The 17,606-nt window shown below is 40.3% G+C and overlaps 1 protein-coding gene across 1 annotated transcript in view; it reads right to left on the reverse strand.

Moving 5' to 3' along the window:
• Positions 1–360: 360 nt before the first annotated feature.
• Positions 361–17,606, reverse strand: part of cdh13 (cadherin 13, H-cadherin (heart)) — a 678,090-nt gene continuing 660,844 nt past the window's right edge. Inside the window, 1 exon segment of the mRNA XM_056282406.1 lies at positions 361–560. Coding sequence (XP_056138381.1) covers positions 361–560 — 200 coding nt within the window.

Genomic DNA, 17,606 nt, shown 5'->3' on the forward strand with positions numbered 1-17,606 from the left:
GTATGAAGGCTGAGAATCCTGCTAAAATGCCCTATACCTCGACCCAGTGTGGGAATTGGGCCAGAAATAAAAGCAGTTTTTCCACAACTGTTGATGAGATTGCAAGGATGAATAAAATCACCTTTTGTCAGCTCAGACTGCTGACGGGCAGTGTCATTGGAGCTGTTGTGGACTATTACTTTCATAAATGTGGGAAATGAATCAAGGAGTCCTGGGAGATTATCTAGGATGTCTGGGATAATACTTCCAAGAAAGCAGTGTGTGACTGCATTTACGAAATGGATGTTTTGGACTGTGGAGTCCCTGATGATCAAGGCAGTAGATTGGAAGAGAGGAGTGAGTGACTGATTGACAGTGCTGTCAGGGATAGTCTTGGGAGGGGATGAATGTTGTTGGCCTGAGGAAGTGGCATTGGGACTGGGAGTAACCAACTTGCCCGAACACCAGGGAGGACGATGCAGAGGGACCCGTGTAGGAGGACTTGTGGTTGGCAGCAGCAGCAGCAGGAGGTGGGTCGGCCACGGCAGCAGCTGGGGCAGCCATTGCAGTAGTAGTCCCAGCTGGAGCAGGGACCAGTTTCACGTGGGAAGGAGCAACATTGGCCATGGAAATGGCAACAGCCACAGGGGCATCAATGGGTGAACCATGGCATCAGCTGATAACGTGGTAAACTGACATTAGAGATTTATGGGTTGAGGCGAGGCAGCTCGGGGTCTTTCTGTCTTGCCACGTCTGACTGCCATCTCTGACTAGGTAGCCTGTGAGGTGGGAGTGGAGCAGGAGGAGGGCAGGCAACGAGATGATGGGTCCCAGAGGATGTTGTCAGAGATAAAGTATTCTGATTCTGATGACTGAGTTCATGACTGAGATTGTTTTGGACTGTGTGACTGCAGTGTCAGTAAAATTGGATAAAAGGGAGTCGTTTTTTCAGAGTTCATCTGAGAGCCGTTGGACATCATCTTTAAGGTTAGTAATGTCATTTATTGCTTTTAGGTAGTCCTCACAAGGCATAGTGATATTGAACCGGTTGATCAATGTTCACAGAAAAGAAAGTGGAAGTTGGCCGTTGAGCTGAGAGATGAGTCTACACGTTCTCAGCAAGATTGCAGGGAGTCAGTGCAATAATTGATGCTTGGGTAAGAGTCCATAAAACAGGCAAACCATGAAATCAATTTGAATAATCCAAAAGGACTGTAGGAGTTAAGTTAAAAAGTTAGCAAAGCCACAAACAAACAAACAAACAAACAAACCACAGCTGGCAACCAGAATTGGAAATACACAGTCAATGCAATCAAATCCAAGCAACACAGTGTTGCAATATAAATAATAAAACTGTGTGGCAGTTATTACCACCCCCGCAGCCAGCTATGAAGTTGCTGAGGTCTGGAGCTCGGTAATTTTTTTTCCCTCTCAGGCAGACGTTTTGCATTATATGTGTGTGTGAATGAACATGATTTTATTTTGTGAATGTAAGTGTTTTGACGTTGGTGTAAATCCCCCTGCTGACGCATCTATTAGGCTAATTTTAGCGCATAGCTTAGGCAGAACAGTCAACATCTGCCAAATAAGACTTATTTCAGCCAATTAGAACTTATTCTTCAGTGATAAGCAACCGTGTTTCTGTCACATCTAATTTTCCCGAGGAATAAGAATGAGAGCCTACCAGTAGTGAGTAACATTTTAGTGTCTACTAACTAGTTCCCTCTGTTTTGAAAACCAAAATATGGTCACCCTAGGTAAATATTAACATTACATATTTACCATGTTAACATATCTGTTGAACTGGTCCATTCACCACCTGTAGGACAGCAGCAGTTCCGAAGGACATTTTTCATCATTTTAGTATAATGGGCTACCCAACTCAGTAGTGCACTTTCACTCGTGAATTTTCTCATATTTCCAAATTATTCAGTTCTCATGAACTACACCTTCATATACAATTAGGCTAACAATCTAATTAATCAGAACACTTGCCTCAAGTTATGTCCATCCATCCATTATCCGAACAGCTTATCCTGCCCTCAGGGTCGCAGGGATGCTGGAGCCTATCCCAGCAAGTCAGTGGGCGGCAGGCGGGGAGACACCCTGGACAGGCCGCCAGACTATCACACAGGGCTGACATACACCCACACACACACCCACACACATTCATACCTAGGGACAATTTAGTATGGCCGATTCACCTGACCTACATGTCTTTGGACTGTGGGAGGAAACCGGAGCCCTCAGAGAAAACCCATGCAGACACAGGGAGAACATGCAAACACCGTACAGAGGAAGACCCGGGATGACCCCCAAGGTTGGTCTACCCCGGGGCTTGAACCCTGGACCTTCTTGCTGTGAGGCGACCGTGCTAACCACTGTGCCACCATGCTGCTGCCTCAAGTTATGTGTGTGACAAAAATAATGATAATGATGTAGATGAATAATCATAGGCAGTCAGATTATGTTGTACTTAATAATAATAATAATAATAATAATAATTACATTTATATAGCGCTTTTCTAGACACCCGAAGAGCTTCACATTGAAGGGGGCAACTGATTTCAACCACCACCAATGTGTAGCACCCACCTGGGTGATGCACGGCAGCAATTTTGCGCCAGAACACTCACCACACATCAGCTTGAGGTGGAAAGAGGGGAATCATTGAGCCAATTACATGGGGGGATGATTAGGTGGCCAGATGGAGAGAGCCAGGTTGAGGATTTTGCCAGGACACCAGGGAACCCCCCACTCTTTGCCAGTAATTGCCATGGGGTCTTTAATGACCACAGTGAGTCAGGACCTCGGTTTAACGTCTCATCCGAAGGATGGCATCTCCGATACTACAGTGTCCCCATCACTGCACTGGGGCATTGGGATTTTTTTTATATTTGTTGTATTTATTAGGACCAGAGGGAAGACTTCCCCCTACTGGCTCACCAACACTACTTCCGGAAGCAACTCAGTGTTCGCGGGAGGTCTCCCATCCAAGTACTAGCCAAGCCCACATCTGCTTAGCTTCTGTCATTTGGCAGAGCCAGGATACATGTTGGTATGGCTGTTTACTTATTTATTTTAGAAACTAGTTAAAGTTTTTTTTCCAGAATATTTTCAACTATTTGTCCTAAAAAATTATTTGTTGTTCATTGGGATTCACATGCATTAGAAATTCACCAGAATGCATGAAATAATATATCTGAAACTCAGATTTTCCTGTAATAAAAGTAAAAATGCACAGGTGTAAAATAAACTTGCTCTACTTATGCTTCTGGAACTCAGTTAAAATTTTGCCCTGGCCTACGACCCTGCTTATTACCTTCACAATATTGTCCTAGTGAATTAGTCATCAGATGTTGCTTTGTTTATCACGCTTATATCGAGGAGGTAGTGTGTGTGTATGTGTGTGCGTGCGTGCAGGAGCACTTCTGGGAACTCTGGGCCCAAAATGCAAAGACTGTAGATCTGAGTGGAAGTGCTCAATTATGTCCTCATTCATCAATACGTTCGCAATCAATATGTTGAGTGTCAATGTATTGATGACATTTGGGGACTTGTAAATGTGTTATATTCAAACCTTTTGTCTGTGAGACTGCACAGTCCTAGATAGTTCATTTGAAAAACCCATCATCAATTATATAGATATGAAATATGAAAGAAAGAATTGAAATAGATTCACAATCAGCAGCACACACATATATGTAAAATGACGCAAAGCCTGAGTGCAGTGGTGGTAAACCTATACAATTTTAGATTGAAACAGCAACTTTAAACCTAACTAATTTCAGCAAAAAAAGAGCATGTGTGAAAGTTGGTCTGTATTTGTTGAGCTAGATCAAGGCCATTTTTTCTGACTTTTGGATACTGTGAAAGTAAATTAACATGAACAATTAACAATTATCATTTATTCATTCTGTATTTGTTTCTTCGTGCCTGTGTCACTATGTTGGCCAAATCTGCCTTAAAGGAGGCCGTGTTATGTGGTGCTAGGGTCTGCCTGAACTTGCCAGAGAGGAGTAACGAATTTCTGAAATGGGGGAATGGGAAGTTATTTCCTTTTTTCCCTATGTCTTGCTTAACTCTTTCAATGCCTTGCTATCCTATATCTCCCCCCCCCCCATTAACTTGAGTTGACCAGATGTTCAACTTATGGTATAGGCATTAGGAAAATGTATATTCATTAGGTAGCTGAGGTTAACCAAAGAGTAGACCTTTGTGTGGTTGAGGGAAAAGGGAGATAACTCATGATGTGTTCTGCTTATATTCTCCATATTATATACAATACTAATGAAATGAAAGCCACTTTATTTTGTCATTGTACAGGTTACAATGATTTTGTTCTCTGCATTTAACCTGTCCTACTGTATAGGAGCAGTGGGCAGCTACAGCACCCAGAGACCAACTCTAGTTCTTTCCATTGCCTTGGTCAGGGACACAGGCATTAGGCCTAACATGCATGTCTCCCCCCCCCCTTTTTTTGTGCCCAGTCGGCTCTGTGCATAACTGTAGTCCACTGACTTCCAGTTTCTACTGCAGCGGCCATACCAGTTTCCTGTTTGTTGGCGCGTGTTATTGACAATGGCATATTTTTCACAATGCCTGCAAGATTTACCATGGATAAATGTCAGCGACGTGCACAGAATTTTTAACAAACTTTCACCTGCACCTACTAGCAAACGGGTGAAAAGTTTCAAGTTGTACAGATCAAGTTACATCCAGTGGCATGGTGGCGCAGTGGTTAGCGCAGTCACCTCACAGCAAGAAGGTCGTAGGTTCGAGCCCTGGGGTATTCTAACCCTTTGGGTCATGCCGGGTCGTCCTCTGTGTGGCGTTTGCATGTTCTCCCCATGTCTGCGTGGGTTTCCCCTGGGTGCTCCGGTTTCTTCCCACAGTCCAAAGATATGTACGTCAAGTGAATCAATCGGCTGTACTAAAATTGTCCCTAGGTATGAATGTGTGTGTGTGGGCCCTGTGTGATGGCCTGGCGGCCTGTCCAGGGTGTCTCCCCACCTGCCGCCCAATGACTGCTGGGATAGGCTCCAGCATCCCCGCAAACCTGAGAACGGGATAAGCGGTTCGGATAATGGATGGCTGGATGGAAGTTACGTCCATAATTCCGTCTGTCCATCTGCTCATCCTCATAATTGTGGACACAACTTGATATGTACAACTTGAAGCTTTTCACCCGTTTGCTAGTAGGTGCAGGTGAAAGTTTGTCGACAATTCTGTGCATGTCGTTGACATTTATCCATTGTAAATCTTGTAGACATCGCGAAAAACATGCCATTGTCCATAGCACACGTCAACAAACAGGACACTGGTGTGGCCGCTGCAGTAGAAACCAGAAGTCAGTGGACTACAGTTATGCACAGAGCTGATTGTATCCGGCCAATTACCCCACTCTTCCGAGCCATTCCAGTTGATGCTTCACCCCCTCTGCTGATCTGGAGAGGGCTGCAGACTACCACATGCCTCCTCCGATAGATGTGGAGTCACCAGCCACTTGTTTTCACCTGACAGTGAGGAGTTTCGCCAGGGGAACGTAGCATGTGGGAGGATCATGCTATTCCCCCCAGTTCCCCCTCCCCCCTGAACAGGTGCCCTGACTGACCAGAGTAGGTAATAGTGCAGAGACTAGGACACATGCCCACATCTGGCTTCCCACCTACAGACATGGCCAATTGTGTCTGTAGGGATGCCCGACCAAGCTAGAGGTAACACAGGGATTCACACCGCTAATCCTGTGTTGGTAGGCAACAGAATAGATTGCCATGTCTTTTTGATGGTGGGAGGAAACCGGAGCACCCGGAGGAAACCCACGCAGACACGGGGGGAACATGCAAACTTCACACAGAGAGGACCTGGGATGGCCTGGAGTTTGAACCCAGAACCTTCTTGCTGTGAGGCAACCATCAGTGTTTTGTGTACTTATTTGTGAGTCTTGAGTGTCCACAGGCAAATTTACATGATAATGCAAACCTGTGTAATGTGTGCACAAGCTTTTAAATTTAGTCTTTCTCATGTATTTTGAATTTGACATTAATGGTGCAAATTAAAAATCTCAGAAGCTCCATCTTACACAGACTGATGAGAAGTGTTGCTTAAGTCTACACTCTAAAGAGGAGCTCTTGTCAGAAGTGGCAGATGCTTGCAAAGAGTAAAACGATCACTTGTAGACAGCAATTAAAAAAGGAATTTAATAGCATTGACATTTTGTCAAGGTGACTGTGATGCAGGCTACGATAATGTTGCCATGTGTTGGGCTGGTTCAGACTTTTGGCTTGAAGTCACTTCAGTGAAAACTTTTCCCTGATGTTTTCATGCTCTTGTTCTCTTTGCATGCCTCACAGGAATGATCCCCAAGCGACTTTAGTTTACGTTCTTGTACTTGTGTTTTTGTTTCCTGTTTTTTCATCTAAATCTAACATATCCCCTTAGTGAAGAATATAAAGGGCCGCATATAAACGATTTTCAGGCAGAACCAACCAAACTATAACAATAATTCCTTATAATACCTTAAGCTGCTTAGCTGACCATTTTGCTCACACACAGGCTCTAACTTCAAGGTTTCCTGTGTCAAATGCAAGTCAGACTCTTAACAAGAGGAGGTTTGATAGTAAACATATTTCACACTGTACAAAAGAAGCAATGTTTGAGAAATGTTCGACGCATATTGTGCATACACACTTATCATTTCCATCATAATAGTTTGAAGATCTGTGTTTTCCTGTAACATCTCCACATTTCTGCACACAGTAAGTACTGCATGCATGTACTGTGTGGCAACACGTGTGTTTGACAGACAGAGGTACCACTTTGCAATAAGACTGCCCTTATAAAAGATTTATATATAAATGGCTTATAATTAGGTTGTAAACACTATAAATCATTAATAAACAGTTATAAACAAGTTCTAACAGTTTTTATACGTTGATGTGTGCCATTATTTGGCAAGTTCAAGTTCAAGGTACTTCACTGCACTTTTTTTAATCTATTCTGTTAAATCTCAGATCTTGCTAGTTGCTATCTAAGTAACCAATGAGATTTGAGGCTTAAAAGTGCAAATAAATGTGGGCTCACTATTTGGCAAGCAACAGGTCATGGTTGCCCTTTTTGTCTACTGTGTTATAACAGCTTATTAATGATTTGTAAAGTGTTCACAACCCAATAAACTCATTATAAACCATTCATAAAGCCTTTATAAGGGTAGTCTTATTATAAAGTTGTACCTAGACAAGCAGACAGACAGCAGATCTGTTTTGAACTGCTGGGATTTTCAACCCTGCTGTTTTTGCATTTACTGGTTTGAAAGTGAGGCACCATGTTTCATTTCTTAAACCCCATCACAAGATTTAACATTCAATTCCTCTTGCAAGAGCGCAATCAAAGAGGTCCGGGAAGTCAACAGGAACTGATTGGATTGGGCCAAAGTACAAGGTGGAAGACAAAATGGTAGGCATTAGAACAGTAATTCAAGTGTTCAGTGGCCTCTTAAAGTGAACCGTGTGATTGAGAAGTTGCATCAGGCCTAGATAGCTGGCTCATTATCTGAGACTTAGAAACCAAAGAGAATGCAGCATTGGAAAGGCCAGAGCTCCATTGTGTATATTGACTTTGCCCCTGCAGTTAATAAAGTAAAAAATAAAGTTATAGACAAAAAAGCTATCAGTGAGGCAGCTGGCTATAATTATAATTTCATATATATATATATATATATATATATATATACAGTGGTGTGAAAAAGTGTTTGCCCCCTTCCTGATTTCTTATTTTTTCGCATGTTTGTCACACTTTAATGTTTCAGATCATCAAACAAATTTAAATATTAGACAAAGATAACACAAGTAAACACAAAATGCAGTTTTTAAATGAAGGTTTTTATTATTAAGGGGGAAAAAAATCCAAAGCTACATGGCCCTGTGTGAAAAAGTGATTGCCCCCCCCCCCTGTTAAAACATAAATTAAGTGTGGTTTATCACATCTTTGGAAAGCTGAGTTCAATTTCTCTAGCCATACCCAGGCCTGATTACTGCCACACCTCTTCTCAATCAAGAAATCACTTAAATAGGACCTGCCTGACAAAGTGAAGTAGACCAAAAGATCCTCAAAAGCTAGATATCATGCTGCGATCCAAAGAAATTCAGAAACAAATGAGAAACAAAGTAACTGAAATCTATCAGTCTGGAAAAGGTTATAAAGCCATTTCTAAAGCTTTGGGACTCCAGCGAACCACAGTGAGAGCCATTATCCACAAATGGCGAAAACATGGAACAGTGGTGAACCTTCCCAGGAGTGGCCGGCCGACCATAATCACCCCAAGAGCGCAGCGACGACTCATCCAAGAGGCCACAAAAGACCCCACAACAACATCCAAAGAACTGCAGGCCTCACTTGTCTTAGTTAAGGTCAGTGTTCATGACTCCACCATAAGAAAGAGACTGGGCAAAAATGGCCTGCATGGCAGAGTTCCAAGACGAAAACCACTGCTGAGCAAAAAGAACAGAAAGGCTCATCTCAGTTTTGCCAGAAAGCATCTTGATGATCCCCAAGACTTTTGGGAAAATACTCTGTGGACTGACGAGACAAAAGTTGAACTTTTTGGAAGGTGTGTGTCCCATTACATCTGGCGTAAAAGTAACACAACATTTCAGAAAAGGAACATCATACCAACAGTAAAATATGGTGGTGGTAGTGTGATGGTCTGGGGCTGTTTTGTTGCTTCTGGACCTGGAAGACTAGCTTTGGTAAATGGAACCATGAATTCTGCTGTCTACCAAAAAATCCTGAAGGAGAATGTCCGGCCATCTGTTCGTGACCTCAAGCTGAAGCGCACTTGGGTTCTGCAGCAGGACAATGATCCAAAACACACCAGCAAGTCCACCTCTGAATGGCTTAAGAAAAACAAAATGAAGACTTTGGAGTGGCCTAGTCAAAGTCCTGACCTGAATCCAATTGAGATGCTGTGGCATGACCTTAAAAAGGCGGTTCATGCTCGAAAACACTCCAATATGGCTGAATTACAACAATTTTGCAAAGATGAGTGGGCCAAAATTCCTCCACAGCGCTGTAAAAGACTCATTGCCAGTTATCGCAAACGCTTGATTGCAGTTGTTACTGCTAAGGGTGGCCCAACCAGTTATTAGGTTTAGGGGGCAATCACTTTTTCACACAGGGCCATGTAGCTTTGGATTTTTTTTCCCTTAATAATAAAAACCTTCATTTAAAAACTTCATTTTGTGTTTACTTGTGTTATCTTTGTCTAATATTTAAATTTGTTTGATGATCTGAAACATTTAAGTGTGACAAACATGCAAAAAAATAAGAAATCAGGAAGGGGGCAAACACTTTTTCACACCACTGTATATATATTAAGGATCGGCTCTGAGCCCTTTCTTGTTTGCAATGGTGATGGACAGGTTGACGGAGGAGATCAGGTAGGAGTCTCCATGGATGATGATGTTTGCGGATGACATTGTGATCTGTAGTGAGAGTAGGGTGCAGGTTGAGGAGAGCCTGGAGAGGTGGAGGTATGCACTGGAGAGAAGAGGAATGAGAAGAGGAATGAAAGTCAATAGGATCAAGACAGAATACCTATGCGTGAATAAGAGAGAGGACAGCGGAATGGTGAGGATTCAAGGAGTAGAGGTGACGAAAGTATATGACTTTAAATACTTGGGGTCAACTGTCCAAAGTAACAGGGAGTGCAGAAGAGAGGTGAAGATGCAGGCAGGTTGGAGTGGGTGGGTGGAGAAGAGTGTCAGGAGTGATTTGTGACGGAAGGGTACCAGCAAGAGTTAAAGGGAAGGTTTACAAGATGGTTGTGAGACCAGCTATGTTATATGGTTTGGAGACAGTGGCACTGACGAAAAGACAGGAGGCGGAGCTGGAGGTGGCAGAGTTGAAGATGCTAAGATTTTCATTGGGAGTGATGAAGAAGGGCAGGATTAGGAATGAGTATATTAGAGGGACAGCTCAGGTTGGACGGTTTGGAGACAAAGCAAGAGAGGCGAGATTGAGATGGCTTGGACGTGTGGAGGAGAGATGCTGGGTATATTGGGGGAAGGATGTTGAATACGGAGCTGCCAGGGAAGAGGAAAAGAGGAGGTTTATGGATGTGGTGAGAGAAGACATGCAGGTGGCGGGTTTGACAGAGGAAGATGCAGAAGACAGGAAGAAATGGAAATGGATGATCCGCTGTGGCGACCCCTAACAGGAGCAGCTGAAAGTAGTAGTAGTAGTAGATATATGCCCTGTGATGGCCTGGCGGCCTGTCCAGGGTGTCTCCCCACCTGCCGCCCAAAGACTGCTGGGATAGGCTCCAGCATCCCCGTGACCTTGAGAGCAGGATAAGTGGTTTTGTAATGGGTGGGGGAGGTGTATGTGTGTGTTTGTGTGTATATACTATATCTATCTATCTATATACACACACACACACACACACACACACACACACACACACACACACACACACACGTCCACAGGATGTTGCAATGAAACCTTCGATGTAGAAAAAAGAGCTCAACAATTCAGGAGCAAAGATATATTTTTTATAGCTCAATGTTGTTAACTGGCAGAACAAGCTTGTTTCATGCTCAATGCACTCATTAGCTGCCTACATGGTTAGAGTAAACGTCCTTAATTGTACCGGTTGCCTACGTTCTATATGCGGTGTTCAATTTCAGGTTAGGGGGATGGGCGGATCTATGGTGGAACATTGGTACATTTGAACTGGGTAGGGGGATGGGCCAAGCTACGGTAGAACATTGATGCATGTGAACTGTCCATTGGGGATAGAGTAGGGTACATTTAAACAAAAATATGGTAGATAGAGAAAATCAATGGCATAAAGACTTAAGTATGGATACATGAACAAAATGTTGCTTACACAATGGGCATACATATAAAAAAAACACACACACGCGAAGAAAAGATTATACACAGATATAAACAGTTCAGTTTGGGTTCGATTACTTTTAGTAGTATATTTGTTTATTTTGAGCGTTAAAAAATAAAATTAAAATGTATAATAAAAGAAAACAAAAGAGAAAAAAAATCAAAACAAGCAAGCGATATCATCATCAAACATTTGTTTCAAATCTCTTCAGTTCGAAAAGGAGTAGGCAGAAGTTAAAAAAAACTTTTCTAGTCGTACCTCCTTTTTCTATTTTGATATTTCAACAGTGAACTGTGTGATTTAAATGAAAACTCAGTCATCTACCACCAGTGACCATGACGTCTAGTAAACCATACAAAGATCATTCATTCAACACAACAAGAACAAAGCAAGTGCAGAGCAAACATCAAAACAACTGAAGAACAACTCAAACAAGATGTCACAGCTCCATCCCATATCTGTTCAAAGTATTATTTTTAAAGAGTCTTTTAAATTCGATTATTGATTCACATGTTTTCATTTCATCGCTGCAATTATTCCATGTCTTGACAGCTTTGGTTGTGACACAATGATATTTTGCATTTGTCCTTACTGGGTTTTGTTTAAATGTACATATTCTTCTCGGGTCATAATTACTTTCCCTCAACTGGAACAACCTCTGGATACTGTTGGGTACTTTATGATTTAACTCTTTGTACATGATTTGATCAGTTTTAAAGTCCACCAGATCTTTGAATTTTAGTGTTTTTAGTTTGATAAAGAGTTGGTTTGTTGGTTCTCTGCAATTGGCTTTGTTTACTATTCTTGTGGCTCTTTTTTGAATAATGAAGATTGAATCGGTGTAGGTTTTATGTGTTCCCCCACACATCCACACAGTAGGTGATGTATGGAAGTATGAGGGAACAGTACAAGGTGTAAAGTGAAGCTTGATTTAGAAGATCTTTGACTTTGAATAGTATTGCAATTGATTTGGATACTTTAGCCTTGGTATAATTTATATGTGGTTTCCAACATAATTTATTGTCCACTATTACCCCAAGAAATTTAATTTCAGTCACTCTCTCTATTTCTACATTGTTAATCATGAGTTTATTGATTGAGTTAATTTTACGATTACCAAAGATTATACATTTTGTTTTACTTAAATTCAATGTTAGTTTGTTAGCATCAAACCATGTCTTTAACTTCATCAGTTCCTTTTCCACTATATCCAGGAGTTGATCCAGATGATCCCCACAGCAAAATAAATGTGTGTCATCAGCAAATAAAATGGCTTTCAGAGATTCAGACACTTCACAAATATTGTTTATATACAGAATAAACAGTAATGGCCCCAACACTGAGCCCTGGAGGACCCCACATGTGACTCTCAGTAGGTGAGACTTGAAGTTTTGTAATTCAACCTATTGATATCTGTCTTTTAGATAGCTGGTTAACCAGGAGAGTGTGGTTCCTCTAATTCCATATGATTGTAGTTTTTTTTTCAGTAATAATTCATGGTCTACGGTGTCAAATGCTTTTTTTTAGATCCAGAAATACCCTTATTGCATATTTTTTGTTTTCTATTGCCATTGTTATTTTATCTACAAATGCTATAAGTGCAAATAAAGTTGTTCTGTTTGCTCCAAAACCATATTGCTGATCATACAGTACATTATGTTTTGTGATGAAGTCATGTATTCTTGAAGAGCATATTTTTTCTAGTATTTTTGAGAACTGTGGAAGCAAGGAAACAGGTCTGTAATTTGAAAGGACATGTCTATCACCAGACTTATAAATTGGTATAACTTTGGCTGTTTTCATTTTGTTTGGAAAAACACCAGTTTGTAGGGATTGGTTACAGATGTGAGACAAAGGTTTTGCAATGCATTCGATGATATTTTTGACCACAAACATGTCTATTCCATTCCAGTCAATGGACTTCTTGTTATTGAACTTTTTAACTGTCAATAATTTCTTTTTTATTTGTTCCCCTTATAAATATGGATTCTTTAACAGACGTTTTCTTGCTTTCCACATTATCTCCACTACGGTTCTTTGCAATTTCCCCAGCCAAATCAGGACTGACACTGACAAAAATTTTATTGAACTCATTTGCAACCATGGCCATGTCATTAATAGTTGAATTATTACTAGTCAGGAAATGGTTAGGGTATCCTGCCTTCCCACTTCCTTTTTTAATAATATCATTTAATACATTCCATGTTTGTTAAATATTGTTTTTGCTGTCCTGTAGTAATTTACTGTAATAATCCTTTTTGCTGATTCTCCTAATTCTTGTTAATTTGTTTTTATATATCTTATATTTTTGATCAGCTTCTATTGTTCTTTTCTTTAAAGATTCTTTATATAATATGTTTTTCTTCTTACATGCACTTAGTATTCCTTTAGTTAACCATGGTTTTTCGGCATATATTTGTTAACCTACTTTTCTTACTAGTGGACAATTTTTTTCATACAGCGTTACTATAATGGACAGAAATTATTCATAGGCCTCATTTGCATCTTCTGCATAAACTTTATTCCATTCATGTTTCATTAGGTCTTCTTTAAAATAATTGATAGCATCTTGTGTTATGTGCCTTGTCATTTTGAAGGTTTTGATATCTTGCTTGGTCATGGTATAGTTCTGGATTATTGCAAAGACCGGCAGATGGTCACTAGTGTCATCTATTATTATTCTACTTACTACTTTGCGGTCAATGACGTTGGTCAGTATGTTGTCAATTAGGGTTGCACTTTGCATTGTTATTCTGGTTGGTCTTGTAATTACGGGATATACTATAGACTGGTACTGTACATGGAATTAATGAACTCTGAAGTTGAATTGGGATCATGTGGGTTTAACAAGTCAATGTTGAAATCCCCACAGATAAAAACCATTTTCTTGTTATTTATGTTGGTATAAAGTTCTGATAACTTTTCTCTAAAGGTATCAATGTAGGAACCAGGTTTTCTATAAATGCAGCTAATTAGTATATTTTTTGATTTCCCCATGTCTATTTCTACTGTGATACACTCCATGATATTATCCAAAACAAATGGCATTTTACCAACAGAATAACTTTTGTAATTTTTATCTATGTATAATGCAACCTCCCCCCACCCTTTGATTGGGTTCTGTTAATGAAATAGCTTTCATATCCCTTGACCCCAACCATGTCAGTTTTTCCCTCATTAAGCCAAGTTTCAGATATTGCTAGTGCTGTGAATTTTTGTCCATTTGTCTTAAACAGTGTTTGATTTTTGAAATGTTTGAATTGACTCCTACTATTGAAGTGAATTTTGATATTGATCCATCCATATTTACATTTCTTTTAAACTGATCATCTGTATAGTATTCACAATCACTGTTTGTATTGTTATAAAAGTTATTTTCAGGGTCAATGCCATTTTCTATGTCTTGTGATTTATGATCCGTATATTTGAATGTTTTCAAGTTCAGCTTTTCGTAATCAGCAGATGAGTGACTGTTAATGTCCGAACTTGTCATGACAGTTTTTAGTACATTCATTTAGTTAGTTATTGAGTTTGTCCATTACCTTTTTATGTTGTTCTCCCTTGTTGTGATATTATCTGTGGGATCATGCATCGAACTTGTCCAATTCACTGATATCCCTGATGATGTGTACTTTTGCTGCATCTGGTGTTGATCTGTTTAGCTTGATGAAAATTTTGCAGTTTGAAGTCCAAGTTGCTTGAATCTTGTTCTGCTTTTTCAATATGCGGGCTTTTCTGGCAATGTCTGCGTTCTGGTCATTGATGTAGATGTCGGTTCCCTTAAGCTTGCTTCCTTGTTTGAGGAGCACTTGCTTTTTCCTTCTGTTTGTGAACCGGATGATTATTGCTGGTGTTGCGTTTTTATTTTTGTTGGGCAGGGTATGACAAGCCTCTACATAGTTAGTTACAAATCAGATGTTTTCTTCTATGTCTACAGGTGCTGGACAGTTCATTCCTGCTGTTGAGATTTGCAAAGTGGGGTTTGCAAATAATAAAGTAGTTTTTTGGTGTTCATAGAATATGCGCTGCTCTTGGCAAGCACATTCCATGATGTAGTATAGTCAGTTCCTTTGTCTGCCAAGGACCAAATGTGGTGGCTTAAGGCTGTTGCGTTCCTTAAGTGGTTATTTCTCAAGCGGCACATGTGGTTGTTGTACCTGGATTTAAAAGTGTGCTCGGTCAAACCTATATAGTTGTCCACATTCCCATTGTCCATTCTGGTTACTGATGCCTGGTACACAACACTCTCTTCTTGGCATTTCCCATTAAGGGGACATGATGTCTTATCTCGACAGTTGCAGCTGGGGGTGATCATGGTGGGGATTACTTTTTTGGCGCTTCGTTAAGTATAGTCTCATTGGATGATAAAACCTTCCATGTATAAATTCTCCAATATCACAAGATATTGGAGAATTTATGCATGGAAGATTTTATCAACAGTAAACAAAAAAAATATATTTGAAAGGTAGTGACAATCCCCGTCCTAGAAGATTTTACTTGTTGCCTAAGAAATTCCTCTCAGTCGCCCAACTGACCCTTCACTAAGCCACGCCCCTGAATTGCAGACTGGCCAGTCACAGCGCAGCATAGAACAGGCTCCGGCAGAGGTCCGATACTTTCATGGTGGTGCTTCGTTGACTCTGATGCAAACGTTTCAGATTTTCTTCATTTTCGAGCTGGTTTTGTGGACTTTTAGCTAGTTATGGTTAAAAGTTGTGCCTGGGGCACTTGTAACAGTGACACTCGTTACCTGGAGAGGTTGGAAGGAGATGTACATTTTTTTCCCTGTTCCAAAACCAAAATCAAAGCCTGAAAAGTGTAGGCTGTGGATAAAGCTATGTGGATGTCCTCAAATCCAGTTGAATCCCTCAAAGATTAACAAGCACAGCTTTGTCTGCTCCAAGGTAAGTAATTACTTTTATTAACCGTAAAATTATGTTAAAGCTTGACGGACTTAGCAACAGTAACTAAGAGGGGTGGGCCATAGCGAAGGGTGAATTGTTTCTGACTGCAATAGTGATACTTACCAAACAGCAGAATTTATTGAACATTATCTTAACCTCATTTCGAACAAACATCTTAGCTACATCAAAGACACATACAATTTCTTGTACAAAATTAAAAATCTTTCAATCCTGGCCGACTCTCTATTATTTACAATTTATATTGATAGTTTATATTACAAACATAGAAACCCAATCTGGACTTTCAGCAATAAAAGAATGGTTTTCCAGATTTCCGGATAAGAAAAGACGGGGGGGGGGGGGCTACTAAAAAATGTAGTAGCTTTTTCAAAATGCTTAAAGCAGTGAATCGTTCTTCTTGCTTTAAATGCATTTTCCTGCCAAGAGAAGCACGATTTCATCAAAAACGCTTTAGTTGGGAAAAAAACCCTATTCCACAAGCATGCAAACACAGAACCTTAAATTTGACTGTTTCTCACCCTTTTCAATATATTTTTTCACCATTTCTAAAAATGCTACTAAAAAAATTAGTAGCTTTTTCAAAATGCTTGAAGCAGTGAATTGTTTTTCTTGCTTTTAACACATTTTCTCGCCAAGAGAAGCACGATTTCATCAAAAATGCTATTGTTGAAAAAACCTATTCCACTACCCTGCAAACACACAGAACCATAAATTTGACTGTTTCTCCCCCTATTCAATATATTTTTTTCATCATTTCTAATCATTGTTTACATTTGGTTGCTTTGTCAAAATGCCTGAAGCAGTGAATCGTTTTTCTTGCTTTAAACGCATGTTCTCACCAAGAGAAGCAAGATTTCCTGAAAAACGCTATAGTTTAAAAAAATATCTATTTCACAAGTCTGCAAACACATACAATCTTAATACGGTTGTATGTGTTTGCAGACTAAAGACTAAGTATGGAAAAAGGACAAAATGTTACTTACACAATTAAATGGGCATACATATAAAAAATATATATGGGGAAATACATAATATACTAGCTTAATTGTGGGTATAGTATTTCTGCAGTGGAGGTACCGCCCTACTTAATGTGTTATATTTCCATTCAAGTTTTTCTTGTTATACTTTTCAGTCACATGTAATAGTTACCTATTTTAATAATAACACTAGCCTACTGACATTTAGGGGTAGACAGGAATTTCAGCCATTTCACCTTTGACCACTGAGTGGGTGACCTGGTGCACTCAGAAAGATCCTCAACAGAAATACGGTCAAAATCAGCTATAGCTGCATGCCAAGTATAAACCAGGTTATAACATCCCACAATGCAAGCACCATTGCCAAAAAAGTGATCCCCACCACGATCACCCCCAGCTGCAACTGTTGAGATAAGACATCATGCCCCCTTAATGGGAAATGCCAAGAAAGAGAGTGTTGTGTACCAGGCATCGGTAACCAGAATGGACTATATAGGTTTGACCGAGCGCACTTTTAAATCCAGGTACAACAACCACATGTGCAGCTTGAGAAATAACCACTTAAGAAACGCAACAGCCCTAAGCCACCACACTTGGTCCTTGGCGGACAAAAGAATTGACTATACCATATCGTGTAAGGTGCTTGCCAAGAGCAGAGCATATTCTACGAACACCAAAAAATGCAACTTGTGCCTCATGGAAAAACACTTCATTATTTTCAACTGGGTAGTGTGGCCCATCCCCCTACCCAGTTCAAATGTGCCAATGTTCCAACCATAGATCCACCCATCCCCCTACCCTGAAATTGAACACCGCACATAGAACGTA

This window comes from Lampris incognitus, chromosome 6 (assembly GCF_029633865.1).
Source record: "Lampris incognitus isolate fLamInc1 chromosome 6, fLamInc1.hap2, whole genome shotgun sequence".
In the NCBI taxonomy this organism is placed as follows: domain Eukaryota; kingdom Metazoa; phylum Chordata; class Actinopteri; order Lampriformes; family Lampridae; genus Lampris; species Lampris incognitus.